Source organism: Trichosurus vulpecula, chromosome 6 (assembly GCF_011100635.1).
Source record: "Trichosurus vulpecula isolate mTriVul1 chromosome 6, mTriVul1.pri, whole genome shotgun sequence".
Lineage (NCBI taxonomy): Eukaryota > Metazoa > Chordata > Mammalia > Diprotodontia > Phalangeridae > Trichosurus > Trichosurus vulpecula.
Window position 1 is genome coordinate 168,024,849 of NC_050578.1, and position 14,684 is coordinate 168,039,532.

Here is a 14,684-nt window from a genome sequence, read left to right on the forward strand (position 1 = left end):
GCCATATCCTAAGTCCAGGTCCCCATTACATCTCACACCTAGATCCAGATCCCAAAATACTTAATGCCTAGATTAGTGTAAAAACCCTATAGATGATTTCCCACAATGCTCCCTTCATCTTATTTTCTCAATACTGTCAGATTTAACCAATAAGCAGAGTTCTATTAATATCCCACTCCTAGAAACAGTTTTACTCTATGCTTCTCTGTTCAAAGGTCTCTAACAGCTCTCTTACCTACTACGCTAAATTTAAACTTTTCTGGGCTAGCTTACTGACTTCTATAATTTTACCCCTCCCTATAAATGCTTCCTTCCCACTACTGACCAGCACACATTTTCTGCTCTAATCAGGCAGATATTATTTATTCGTTGTCTCCTGAAGACAATGCTTGGTATATAAACACTGCCTTCCCTTGCCCCACCCCCACGCTTTTGCTACTGTACTTTTATTAAATTAATTCTTTTCTTACTTATAAAATCCATATAAATGTAAAAATAATCCACATTTACATAGTGCTTTAAGGGCTACACAATTCTTTTCCCACAATAACCCTTTGAGACAGGTAGTACAAATGCTACTCCAATTTTTGTTGTTTAGTCATTTCAGTCATGTCCAACTCTTGCTGCCCTCCTTTGGGGTTTTCATGGCAAAGATACTGGAGTGGTTTGCCATCTTCTTCTCCAGTTCACTTCACAGATGAGGAAATGAGGCAAAGAAGGTTAGATGACTTTACCAGAGTTACACAGTAAGTGTCTAAGACCAAATTTGAACTCAAGAAGATGAAGCACCCTGACTTCAGACCCAGCACTCTATCCATTGCGCCACCTAGCTGTTCCTATACCAGTTTTACATGTGAGAAAAGTTAAGTTCAAAATGGTTAAATGAACTGACCCAGAGTCAGAATTCATTTCTGAGCCAGGATTCAAACACAGTCGCTATAGTCTCAGCAGCAATCTGTAGATTTGTAGTTATTTTGCAGGTTAAAAATATGAATAAGCAATGACCTAGGCAATTCTGAAGCTAATGTTTGAATAATTCATTTATAAATAATGATTAACTAAGCAATTAGTTAAGAAAATGTAACTTTCTTAAGATTATTTCATTTTTGTGTCTGTGTCTTAGAACAGTGCCTCATATGTAGGAGGTATTTAATAAATGTTTGTTGGAATGAAATGCATGGAAACCTTATTAAATGTACACAATAGAGTGGAATTTGAGTAAGGTAAATACTTTTCTTCCCTATTCACGGTTGTTTTTTTAAATAGCAAAAGTGTTCAATGATTTCATAGCTGACTTATAACATTATCCTGGTGAAACAAAGCCCTATACAAATACAGCAAGGTTTTAATATATCTGCTTTTGAAAACTAATAAAATTGGTCTGTCCACAAACTGATTTGAGAGCACCTAGGTGATGCAGTGGTTAGAACACTGGGCTTGGAATCAGAAAGACTCATCTTCACAAGTTCAAATTCATTCTCAGACACTTATCAGCTATGTGTCCTTTGGGCAAGTCATGTCACCCTGTTTGTGTCAGTTCCTCATCTGTGAAATGACCTGGAGAAGAAAATGGCAAACCACTCCAGTATCTTTGCCAAGAAAACCCCGAATGAGTCCATGAAGGTTCAGACAAAACTGAAACACATGAAGAATAACAATGAGAACGAAAAGCTTATTTTACCCTTGACTACAGGTTCTGAACACATAATAGCTCAAAATTATGCCAAAAAAAGTACTTACTCTCCATATGTTATTAAATATCAAACAGAATAACAGACATAGGTGATTTGCAAATTTTGTATCCAGGATTTAAAATGCTTAAAAACTTAGACCAAAACTACTTTAAAATTTTACATACAATAAAATCTGCTGACCTACCCCCAAAAAGCAATGACAATATCCATTCTGAGTCTTAACAGTAAGTTCAGGAATTTTGCTCAAATCAAGTTTATATATTAGCCCCTCTTTGCAGAGTGTCAGTTACAGAAGCATTTTAAGTCTATTACTATAATACAATAGACTGTTATCTGATCAAGATTCATTTTCAAAGGTGAATTAGCAATGAATTCCATGTGTCTAGTTTAACAAGTCAACAACTATTCAGTAAATTCCAGTTAGGAATACGTAAGTTAAATTTCCAGTCATATCTAAGAGATTACTTGAAGAGCCTAAAGAATAAATGTGCCCCAAAGTTAATCTCATCATAGCATGACAATTGGCAATCTTAACAACTTTTAAGCACTAAAGTAGAGAAAACGTATGTTAAGTGTCATTTTTGTTTCATATGCTGTGTTAAAAGCCTACAAAATGCAGAAGAACTTCCTTCCTTATGTTAAAAGCTTCAGGAGGCAGCTAGGTGGCGCAGTGAGTAGAACACCAGCCCTGGAGTCAGGAGGACTTGAGTTCACATCTGGCCTCAGACACTTGACACATTCGCTAGCTGTGTGACCTTGGTCAAGTCACTTAACCCCAATTGCCCTGCCTTCCCCACAGCAAAAAAAAAAAAAAAAAAAAAGCTTCAGATACCTTACCTGATTTGCTACTACTGCATCTTGAGGATCATCTGGTTCTGCAGCTGCCAATAATGCTTGTAATGAGAGCAATACTGTCCTTAGAGTCATTGCTGCTGCCCTAAAATTCAAGAGTAAAAACATTTTTTAATTAAAGAAAAGATCTGCTAATATTCTATTTATTTAAAATTTTAAAATTTAATTAAAAAAAAAAGATCTCTGCATTCCAGCAAGAAAAAACAAGTTTTCTGGAAAACAAGAACATTAACAAAATGATAAAATTAAAGGCAACCTATTTTCATTTTAAATTTGATTACTCCTTAACATTTTTCAATGAGCCTGTTCACAACCCTGTTGTGAAATAAGGGGTTGATCTATTATTTTTCAAAAAACCAAACACTTAAAAAAACAACTCTTGAATGGGAAAACTTACGTCAGGAATATTAAATTCTGAATACACAGCAAGGAACTACAAATTTAAAGATAATAAAAGGAAATTCTACCGTATTTGGTAGTTTTTAAAAAATGATATTTTTTCCCCAGTTACTTGTTCTTAATATTCATTTCTAAAACTTTCTGAGTTCCAATTTTTCTCTCTCCCTCCCTCCCTGAGGGGCCACGCAATTTGATATAGGTTATACATGTTCAATCATGTAAAACATTGTATTTGGTAATTTTTAAAAATGGTGTCTTTGAATAAAAGTATCTGAGAAAGGATTTTGTACTACATGACAAATTCCACAGCAAACATGTCCTGACGAGACATTTTCCTTATGCATTATAATCACATATTACAAATACTAGTTACAAAGATGAAACTAATCACATTCAAGTCTTTTAAAAATACAACTAATGTATCAATGGCTATCAATCTCATGGCAGTAATTTTCATCTCAAAACTGCATTTGGTAATAATTCTGGTAATACTTCTAAAAATTTGACAAGAAAACCCATGAAACCCACAGTCCTTGTAAAAACAAAATATACCTCCTTATTCTCTTTCCTACACAAATTAATCTTAAAACAAATTTATAACCGAAAACAGTTACAACTCTAGTAGAATATCATCAGCTAGTTCCACATTTATACTTTTGTTTATTCTTCAATCTCTTTCCTAAGGTACTTTTGCACTGATTAAAAGTATACTACAGTAAGAACAGGTGTGCTGGAGACAGGGAGTGGACAGAAGTTACATGAAAAAAATATTCAGAGGCCATGAAGGATTACTAAGCTTAGTACATAGCAGTTTTTAAAATGTACTACTTTAGCACATTATTAAGCTATGTATAGTACATATATTTCATTATCTATGCATACTACATCTTACACGTTTTCACAAGAAAACTCATGAAACAGGCGTCTGCTTAAAAAAAACTATACTTGATTGACTGTCTTAAATGTCAAAAAAATTTATAAATGAAATTGTTACAATACCATCAGTGAATTCCACACCTACGTTTGTGCTGGTTCTAAATTAATTTTCCTGAACTACGTATCATGTATATGTACAGTGCTGATACGCATAAATGAGTACGGGAAATTTTTGAGGCAACCCTTCTTTTGCAGGGATGGTGACTGTGACCTATTCTAGATATCCAGTGAAGAACAAGAAAAAAATGGGTTTAAAATCAACACAAGGGATTTAAAGAATATTTACCTCAAACTCCTACGGTGTAATGGAATGGAATGGAAAATAATAACAAACTTTAAAGTCATGGCTTTGTGTTTCAATGAGTTATTTGGAGAGAGACATATGAAAACAGCTAAGTACTGCACTATGTGATAAAAATAAGTGTGACAGTTGACCAGTGATGGGCAAGTTTGGGAACTACTGTAGTAGCCTTCATGAAAGACATGATCTGTGTTGGCCCTAAATAAACTGTGTGGTTAAGGAAAGTGAACAAGTGGAGGAGAGGGATGCATATAAATCAATGTAATATAATTCTAGCCTAGGACTATTATGACACTGGTTTTTAAAGACATGGATCTGTTTTGGGGAAAGATGGGATAAATAATAAAGCAAAGAGGTATTGTAATGATTTGAAAGAAAAACAGAGAACTTTGTACACGACGTAGAAACTGCTTAATGGCAGTGTAACAACATAAGGAATCTAATGTTTTTCAAAAATTATTGCAAGAGTCTATATATTTAGAGAAATTTTTATTTTTGTTTTATAAGTATATTTTTCAAAGTGCTAATACCTAGACTACAACCATTTTTAATCTTCCACCTTCAGTTTAATCTTTTAATCTTCCATCTTCAGTTTAAAATGTGAACATGTGCAACTAAAATGAGAAATATTATTTAGGAAACAAAGAAGTTTTAGGATATGGGAGAAACTCATTGGACTTGAGTAAGATCACTCAAGTTCTAGTTGCATCTCTCCCACTTTGAGCACCAATTTCCTCAAGTTCAAGAAGACTTAGATGAAATTATCCCTAAGGGTTTCTTTTCAACACTCCCACATCCTAAATTCTATTCTAATTATGTTATATTGACAAATACATTAAGAGAAGTTAAGTCACAGAATTTTGGGGACTCTGAGAAGGATGAGTTCAAATGCTTGTACTTTAAGGAATTTATAATCTAGTAGCAGAAATAGGATATTATTTCCTAAGGCATACCTCTTTGAAGTATCTACTTCTGTTTTCCCCACCACACTTAGCACATTACTATACATACCTATGGATAGATTTACTTCACATTACTTTACTTCTTACATGGATTCAGAGTAGGACTCTCATCACAAAATAACTGTGCTTGAGTTCAATTTTGATTTGACTCTGAGCAGACCAATTTACTCAGTGTGGTTATTGCCCTCCCCTCCCCCCCCACCTCCCTGAGTTCCACACAACAGTAGCAGTAGTTGTTCATCCTTTGTTCTTGAGAACAGGACCAATCACAAGGGTGATGTCTTACTTGTGTGAGAATCAGATTTCAGTGAGGCAGAGCTCCTCAATCTCCCTCTCCTTCCCCCTTTCCCTCGCCACCCAGATTCATCACAGTCCAGTGGCGAGACAAGTAAAGATGAATGGCGATGACTAGGAATACCCACAGAACTTAATTATATAGTATCTCTCCTTCTTTACCAATTGTTTCAACTGTTTAAATTTCCAGAAAAAGATTGTTTGCCTTTCAAGGTCAGAACCCAATCCACACATTAGTGGCTCTCTATTACCCTTAGAATAAAGTATAAACTCATCAGTTTGCATCCTGGAAGTTAAAGGCCTTTAAAATCTGGAATTCCTTTCCTATCCTACCCTTTGGCAGCCTTGGTAATAAGACTATCATATATTTTAATCATGATCACAGAGCTAGAAGGGACCTCAGGTCCTCTAATCCAATACCCTCATTTATAAATGAAAGAAAACAAAGGCCAGAGAAGTTGACAGCTAGTGGATGGAAGAGAGATTTGAACCTAGATCCTCTAATTCCAAATCCATTGTTTCTTTTTCTAAATTCATACAAAGCAAAAAAAAAAGTTACTACATAAACATATATAATACAAATTTCAGATGTTTGCAAACAAAAGTTCCTCGACCAAAATAGTACAGCTTAAGTTTTCACCAAAAGGAAGACTATCATTAATACATTTTATAGCAATATTTCTCAAATTGTGTCAAAAAATTGTGTCAAGAGGAACAAAAAAGGTATCGTTAACACTAAACAAGCACAGCAAGAAAATCTACATTACTGTGTGTGCAGGCTGTGCATAATGGGCACATTCAGCTGATGCACACAATCAGAGGATGGTCATCAAAGGTCTTGTGACCAAAAATCTGCCTTCTTAGTATAGCTGCTGTCTAGAACTGTATATTGAAAGCACCAATAAAGATATAAAATCATTTACTTCATAATCTATTTCAAGAAGTTCATGTTAAATCAGTGCAAAAGAAACAATGTAATGCAAAGTCAGGATTTATAACTTAAGATCTAGGTACAAATCCTTGCTTTTGTACTTCTACCTGTATGACTCTTGGTCAAGTTGCCTAAATTAATGACTCTATTAACAATAATTATAATGGCTAAAATTTATATTGCGTTTACTATGTGCCAGACACCGTCCTAAGCATGTCAAAATTATCCCATTTGATCCTCGTAACACTTAAGGTAGGGGCTATTATTGCCCCCATTTTAGAGAGGAGAAAACTAAGGCAAACGGGGGGTAAAGTGACTTGCCCAAGTCACACAGCTACTGAATGTCCAAGGATGGTTTTAACTTGGGCCTTCCTCACGAGGCCCAATATTCTATCCAATGCATCAACTAGCCACCCCAACTGATCACAACTGTTGGATAAACTAGAAGACAAATCAGGTTTATACCGGTATCATCTACCATATGAAAAAAGAAGCTCCAAATGGACATAAGATTAATGTAAAATATCGTATCATTTTTTTAAAAAGTCTAGAATGGTGAGAGGCACCTTTCTGACCAAAGGTTTGAGGGCAAAACACATAAAAGGTTTTTACATAAACAAAATGAATGTTAATTAAAATAAAAGGCAATGCCAAGTGGAGGAAAAATCCTCTTGCAAATGTATCCGATAAAAGATCTGATTTCCAAGATATAGAGGGAAAGAATTCAAATATATAAAATTAAGTCATACTCAAAAATAACTATCGAAAAATATTCTAGCAACAAATAAGAGAATTACAAATTATAACAATTCTTACATTTCACTTTAAGTGAAGAAAAATCAATGATAATTTAAAAATGCAGATGATCAGTATAGGATGAGCTATGGGGAAAAGGTATAATAATACACTTCATGATGGCACTAAAAAGTCATCTAAAATGTATGGAAAATACATTGAAATTATGTTAAAAAAAAATAAGGGCAATAAATTAGCCATATCCTTTAAGATTGAGTGATACCACTGAGGAAGTAAACTAAGAATATCACAGATAGAAAGATGCCATGCTTTTCAAAAAATACTTAAAAGCAGTATTCTTTGTGATAGAAAAATAAAATGGAAATACACTTGGTGCGCACAGATAGGGGGATGAACAAAAGTGGAAGTGTCCTTGTATGTTATTGTACCATAAAAAAATAAGGGGTTCACTAGCATAAAGAAAATACATGAAAATATTTATAGGAACACTAAAAACAACATATCAATTGTGGAATGGATGACCAGAGTGACTGAAAGAGTAAATAAACATTAGAAGATGCCTCTTCCACCCCTCTGCAGAGATGAGACTGTTGAACACAATATATTAGACTTTTTTTACGCTGACTGGTGTTGCTAAATTGTTCTAGTAATGCCTTTTTAAAAGTTTAAATTGTTCTAATAGCTATTTGGGAGTCAGGAGAGAATAAAAATCTATTTTTAGAAGAAATGATAAATATGGGAAATTCAGAGAATATTGAAAGCATTTTTTGTATAGTTACAAAGCAAGACAATAGAGAATATAAGTAATGAATGGAATCATGTAAAGGAAAACAATACTAAAAATATAAAAATGTAAGTACAAAGCAATAAGCAACCTTGATCCCAGACATCTGAAGAAGAAATATACTTCCCACCCCTACTCAGTGGAGAACTGGTGGACTTTTTTTCTTCAATTTTTTAACTTTTTAAAGTTCTGAGTTCCAAATTCTATCCCTCCCTGCCTCCCTACTGACCCTTCTCCCTGAGACAATATCAAATATATCAGACATAATCAGATACAGGTTATACATGTAACAATTATGTAAAACCTTTCCATGTTAGTCATTTTGCATAAGAAGATTTCAATAAAAAAAAATTCAAGAAAAAAGTGAAAAATAGCATGTTATTCTATTCAATCAGTATTAGTTCTTTCCCTGGAGTCAGATAGTAATGCTTTTTCATTAGTCCTTTGGGATCTTTCTTGGACCACTGTATTGCTGAAAACAGCTAAGTCATTCACATTCATCAAACAATATTGCTGGTACTGTGCGCAATGTTCTCCTGGTTCTGTTCACTTCACTATGCATCAGTTCATTTAAGTCATTTCAGGTTTTTCTGAAATCATAATGCTTTCCATTTCTTACAGCACAATAATATTCCATTATAATCATATGCCACAGCTTGTTTAACCATTCCCCAGTTGGTGGACATTCCTTTGATTTCCAATTCTTAATCCCTGCAAAAACAAGTGCTATAAATATTTTTGTACAAATAGGTCATTTTCCCTTTTTTGGGGTTGTCTGTTGAACACAGACCTAGAAGTGGTATCCTTTGGGCAGAGTTCCAAACTGCTCTTCAGAATGGATGGATCAGTTCACAACTCAACCAATGGTACAATAGTGTCCCAGTTTTCCCACATCCTCTCCAATATCCAACGTTTTCCCTTTTTGTCATGTTAGCCAATCTCATAGGTATCTCAGAATTGTTTTAAAATTTACACTTCTCTAATCAATGGTTATTTGGAGCATTTTTTCATAGTTTTGATTTCTTTGTCTGAAAACTGGATAGAATAGGGACACACGACGGATAGAATCTGGAACTCAGAACTTTAAAATGTTAAAAGAAAAACCATATCCTTTGACCATTTAACAACTGGGGAATAACTTGTATTTTTATAAATTTGACTCAGTTTAATATATTTGAGAAATAAGGCCTTTATCAGAAATACTTCTTGCAAATTTTCTCCCCAGTTCTCTGCTTTCCTTATAATTTTGGTTGCATTGGTTTTATTTGTGCAAAAGCTTTTTAATTTTACATAATAAAAATGAACTATTTTACATTTTGTAATGCTCTCTATATCTTAATTGGTCCTTCTTCCCTTATCTATAAATCAGACAGACAAACTATTCCATGCTTGCTTATGGTATCACCTTTTAGGTGTAAATTATGTACCCATTTTGACCTTATCTTGGTATATGGTTTTAGATGTTGCTAGTTTCTGCCATCCGGTTTTCCCAGCAGTTCTGTAAAATAATCAGATTGGATCTTTGGATTTATAGATATACAAGATTACTATGGTCATTTACTATAATATAATTTGTACCTAATTTATTCCACTGATCCAAAAGTGGCAGATTCTTAAATGAGTGAAATAAAGCATTTGCTGTAAGGAAATGTCAATGTTTCAGATTATTTTGCTTATCTATGTATCTATATGCAAAACTAGGGTGGGTTTGGGGGAGGGGGAAGGAAGGAAATGGGAACTGACATTAAAGCAATCAAAAAAACAGAATGACAGGAGTGGACAAGATGAGCTTTAAGATCAATCTCAGTTCTAAATCTATAATCTATACACTTGTTTTTATGTCAATATCTATTCTAAATCATTGAATAAGAATGGGAAGGCTAAAGGAAAAATAAAGCAAAAGTGGTAATAACTAATAATGATGATTAAAGAAAACATTCTACAAATCTAGTACCAAATCACTACAGAAAAATTGAAACCTAATGGTAGTTGTCTCCAATTTGTCGTTATTTGTCTATGCAAAAGTATAATACCAGATTTAAAAAAAAAAACTGGTGCATAAAAAAATTTATCAAGTCATTCACAAAGAAAATATAGCAAATTTAAAAATAAAATTTGCAAAACTTTTAAGCAAAAATAAATAATCCTAGAAAATCAGGTTTGTATAGTCACTGAAGAATATTCAAGATGTTCAAAAGGACCAGAAAAGATAAGCTATCATACCCAACAATGTTCACAATTATTGATATATGCTTCCAACTGCCAATGATAACCAGATTCTTAAGTTAACCATCTAACATTTGTGAAAAAGCAATTTAAACTTCCTTCCTTGCCTCTATTATCTCATTATCCATTTCTCAAAGCCTGTGCAATTCAACTTGAGTCCCTGCCACTCAACTTAGTGCTTAGTGCCTGGCATATAGCAGGTACTTAATAAATGTTTGCTTTTGACCGACTCTACTGGATTTATTCTTTCCAAATTCACAAATGGCTTCCTAATCACCGAATCCGTTTCAAAATTTAGGGATTTTTCACAGTCCTTATCCTCCTCCATGACCTTTCTATAGCATCTGATGATACTGAACATTCTCTTTGTCTTCCTTAGATTTCATGGTACTGCACTCTCCAGGTTCACCTTCTGTGTCTTTTTCTCTATAGTTAGCATCCACATAAGGTTCAATTCTCAGACTTCCTCTCTCTCTCTCTCCATTCTCTGAGACAAGCCCATTCCCATGGTATGAATTATGAACCCTATCTACATGACATCTAAATCAACCTGTATCTCAAATCCTGATCTTCCTTAAACTCCCGCCCAGCATTTCCAACTGCTTGCTTGGTATCTCCACCTGAGTGGATGGTCCTCTAAAAGTGTCTAAAATTGAAGATTAGTATCTTTCCTCTTTAAACTTCCCCTACTTTTCCAACTTATATTAACATTACCTTCAATTTCCTACTTCCCTGGTTTAAGAATATTTTAATCATCTTTCTGATTCCTTCTCCCGCACTGGAAAAAAATTATTAATCCTGTGATTCTCCCTCCGCACCTCTGTCACACACAGCACACTTCCTCCTTCTCAAGCCCTTTCCAATTGGACATACCTAAGTCCAGAGTTTCCAACTACTCTATCTCTGGTTATTCCTTTCTCTAATGCTGGGAATAGTCTCTATTCTCATCTCTTTCTTATCAGTACCCATACTTGAAGATCAAAATAGATCACTTCTTTCAAGAATGATTTTCTCATCTAACTAGTTTGAAAGGATTTTTTTTTCTCCTATCCCACATGTCCTATTAACAGATCATAAATTTAGAGTTAAGAGACCTTAGAGATGTTACTGTTATATTCCTATCATAATCATAAACTCTTATCTACACTATTCCCAGGAAGATATTATCTAACCTTTGTTTAAAAGACCACGACTGGAATCTTTCAAAAGTCAGGAAATACACCTTCAACTTTTTCCCATATGCTAAAATGTAGCTGATCGGAGCCCAGTGACCTGAATTCATGATGGTAGTCTCACATCTACTAATCCAGTCCTGTACAATGTACAGCCTGCCAAAGGATTTTGGGGGACTGTCATGTGACAGCAACAACCAACCACTGTCAATCTGTCTAGAGTGGAAGGTTGGTTGCCTCAGGTCCGGAGACATCCACTTGAAATCCTTTCCTGGGCCGCAAGCAGCCCGCCAACCATATGTTGTGTAGGCCTGTACTAACTGATCCAGGGTGCTAATTTTTGGTTAATCCTTCCCAATTTTAAAATTATATTCTTTTATTGGGGGAAAAAAAAGGGCTGTAGGAGAAGAGTAATTATCTTTTGAATTTTCCACTTAAGGAGCGGGCCTAAAGGAGCCATCTCAACACAGACCAACTAGCTGCACTTCTGGATTTCATCACTGTCTCCAGAAACTCTTCTTTCTAAAAATCATGTTAATTTTGAAACTTGCATCTCTCCTCTTTACCCCTGCTCCAGGGGCTACTCCCTACCTCTGACTGAAGAAGGTGGGCGGCATAAGGTGAAAATTAAAGAGTTCCTCCAAGATCCTTCATTGAAGGAGGAAGCCCCAGAGCAACCATCTCATCATTTTCCACCAGGCTAACTGCGTCCTGCCTTTTCCTTTCCCTCCCTCCTTTTCAGCTTTTTTTTCCTGTGTTGTCTTATCCCATCTTTTTCCTTTCTTTGTATCCTCAGCACTTAGCATTGTATCTGTCACATAGCAGGTGCTTAAATGTTTATTAACTAATCAACCAGGAACTCTATTCCATACTAGATCTTCCTCTTGTCCGCAACACAGGAAAAAAATGGCTCTTTATCGTTTGGCCTTTGTCAGTGGCTTCAAGGCACACTGGGCATTACTGTTACTCTTTTATATTGAGCTTCAGTTACCCACCGTCAAGTCAAAACAGTAACCATTTATTAAGCTATTGCTATGTGCCATGTGTCAAGGCACTCACTTCACAAAACTTATGTGAAAAATAAGTTTATTACAAAAGAAATGAACATGCCTGTGGAACCCAAAGAGTTCACAATTCATACAGAAGGTTGCATATTTATAACAGTATGACAAAGGAGGGAGGAGAAAAGACAGATCCTCCACTTAAAGGGGCATGACATGAGAGGGGGAAAGGTACAGTAAAAGTGGGAAAAGGACAAAACCCCTCTGCAAGGAAAGAGCAAGGCACTGGCAAAAGCCACATTCTTTTCCCTTGGGAACTGCTAGACTGAGCAGACACTGCCTCAGTCAAAGTAAGACCTGATAAAGACTAACTTGGAAAGGCCAAGGCCCCCACTGCAACCTGGGCCATCTCTGGTTGTCCTGATCTGCATCAGGTGGCTCCAGAGGAGAAAGTGAGGCTGGTTGCCTTTGCAAAGCCCTCCCTTATTTAAATCCAATTCACTTGAAAGTCATGGCATTACCTCCCTGATGCCATGGTCCTATTCGAGGACAAACAGCAGCAGCTAGATTACGAAGACAGGATGGTTTGCTTATCTACAAGGGTCCCAGCTCCATGAGCAGTTTCCCAGTCTAGTGAAGACTGATTGGCACCTGCCTTGACTCCCAAGGATACAGAGGGAATCCAGCTTGGGATGTAAACAACAAATGATGTCGGGGGGGGGGGGGGGGGGGGGGGGCGCGTGGGGGGTGAAATATGAATTCCTTCATCCTTGTTCAGGGTCTCCTGAATACTCTGGGTCCAGTGTTTCTGGAAAATATGGCAACTCATAAAGACAAGTTCATGGGACCCCTTAACATTCCTTAACACAGGCGCTGTGCCAAGTACTAGAGATAGAGAGAAAGCAACAACCTCTACTCTCAAAAAGGTCACAATCTAATGGGAGAAACAATATGCATACAACTACATACAAAATACAGACACACACAGAGCATAACCTTGAGGTAACATTAAAGGAAAGCACTAACATGGCGGGGGAGGCGGAGGAGCTGGGGGAGCTTCTTACATAAAGTGGCATTTTGGCTAAAATCTGAAGGCAGTCAGGGAGCCAGGAGATGAAGAAGAGGTATGGGGAACAGCCAGTGAAAATGCACAGAGTAAGGACACAAGGTGTCTTGTTCAAGGAACACCAAAGACTCCAGTACCGCCAGACTGGAAAATACAAAGAGAGGAATAAGGTTTGTAATAAGATTAAAAAGGCAGGAAGGGAGCAAGTTATGAAGGGCTTGAAGAGCCAAACAAAAGAGTGTATATCTGATCCTAAGGGTGAAGAGTTTAGGGAGGGTGAAGAGATTCAGACCTTCACTTAGGGAGACTTCTTTAACAAATGAGTAGAGGATGGAATACAGTTTATTAGAAAACTAAAAAAGTAGGAAAGGGGCAGATTATTAAGAGCATTAAAGGCCAAACAGAACACTATTAGAGAGAACAAGCAGGAGTCCCATCACAAAGGTCATAAGGACCTATATGAAGTTGGTGGCAGTGTCAGAAGAGAGACGGGGAGCACATACTACACATACTGGAAAGGTAGAAGCAACAAGACTTGGCAAGAGACTGAACACAAGCCACAGAGAATGTAGAGTTAAGGATAATATCTAAGCTTTTATCCTTGTCCTGGCTAACTAGCACCCTCATCAGTGGGGAAGTTCAGGAGAGGAGAATTTGGGGGGAAATGTGTTGTTTTAAGACATGCTGAGTAACAGTAACTCCAGGACATGTTACATTGGCAAAAGGGAGGAGTTCAGAAGAGAGATTAGGGCTAGATAAGTGAGTCTGAGAATCCTGAAGGTGTTAACTGATGAATTTCCAAGCAAAATGAGACCTATTGTTGGGCAGTCAATGAGAGCCAGAGTGATATGTGGTTAGGGATAGTCTTTAAGAGAAGCTGGTAAGGACGTGGTATGAAGGGTCTTTTACCCTTGCTGAACTGTTCTGACATATTAAAAAAAAGTGAGCAAGTCATTCCTGTAAAGCAGAAAGTGATGGGGTCATGCACCTCAGTTATGTCCAGGAACTATTTCAGCCTAAAGAAATAGAAGAAAACAACAAGATGCCTGGACAAACTGTGAAAGGGTTGACAAGAAAGAAAATAATAATAAAGCAGCACTCAAAGAAGCCTTCTTTTAAAAAAAAAGTATAGACATTTAAAAATACATTGTTGTCCTTCAGTCTTTTCAGTCACGTCCAACGCTTCATGACACTGTTTAGAGTTTTCTTGGCAAAGATAATGGAGTGGTTTGCCATTTCCTTCTCCAGATCATAAGTTCAGGAGACAAAAGCATACCCATTTTGCTTACAATTCTTCCTTCCAGGCAAAC

The 14,684-nt window shown here is 36.2% G+C and overlaps 1 protein-coding gene across 2 annotated transcripts in view; it reads right to left on the reverse strand.

The window, feature by feature from the left end:
- UBE2K (ubiquitin conjugating enzyme E2 K) overlaps positions 1-14,684 on the reverse strand; it is a 73,130-nt gene that overhangs the window by 11,846 nt on the left and 46,600 nt on the right. For both annotated transcript variants that reach the window (XM_036763187.1, XM_036763185.1), the window contains one exon: positions 2,532-2,631. In XM_036763187.1, coding sequence (XP_036619082.1) covers positions 2,532-2,631 — 100 coding nt within the window. The remainder of the gene's footprint in view (positions 1-2,531; positions 2,632-14,684) is intronic.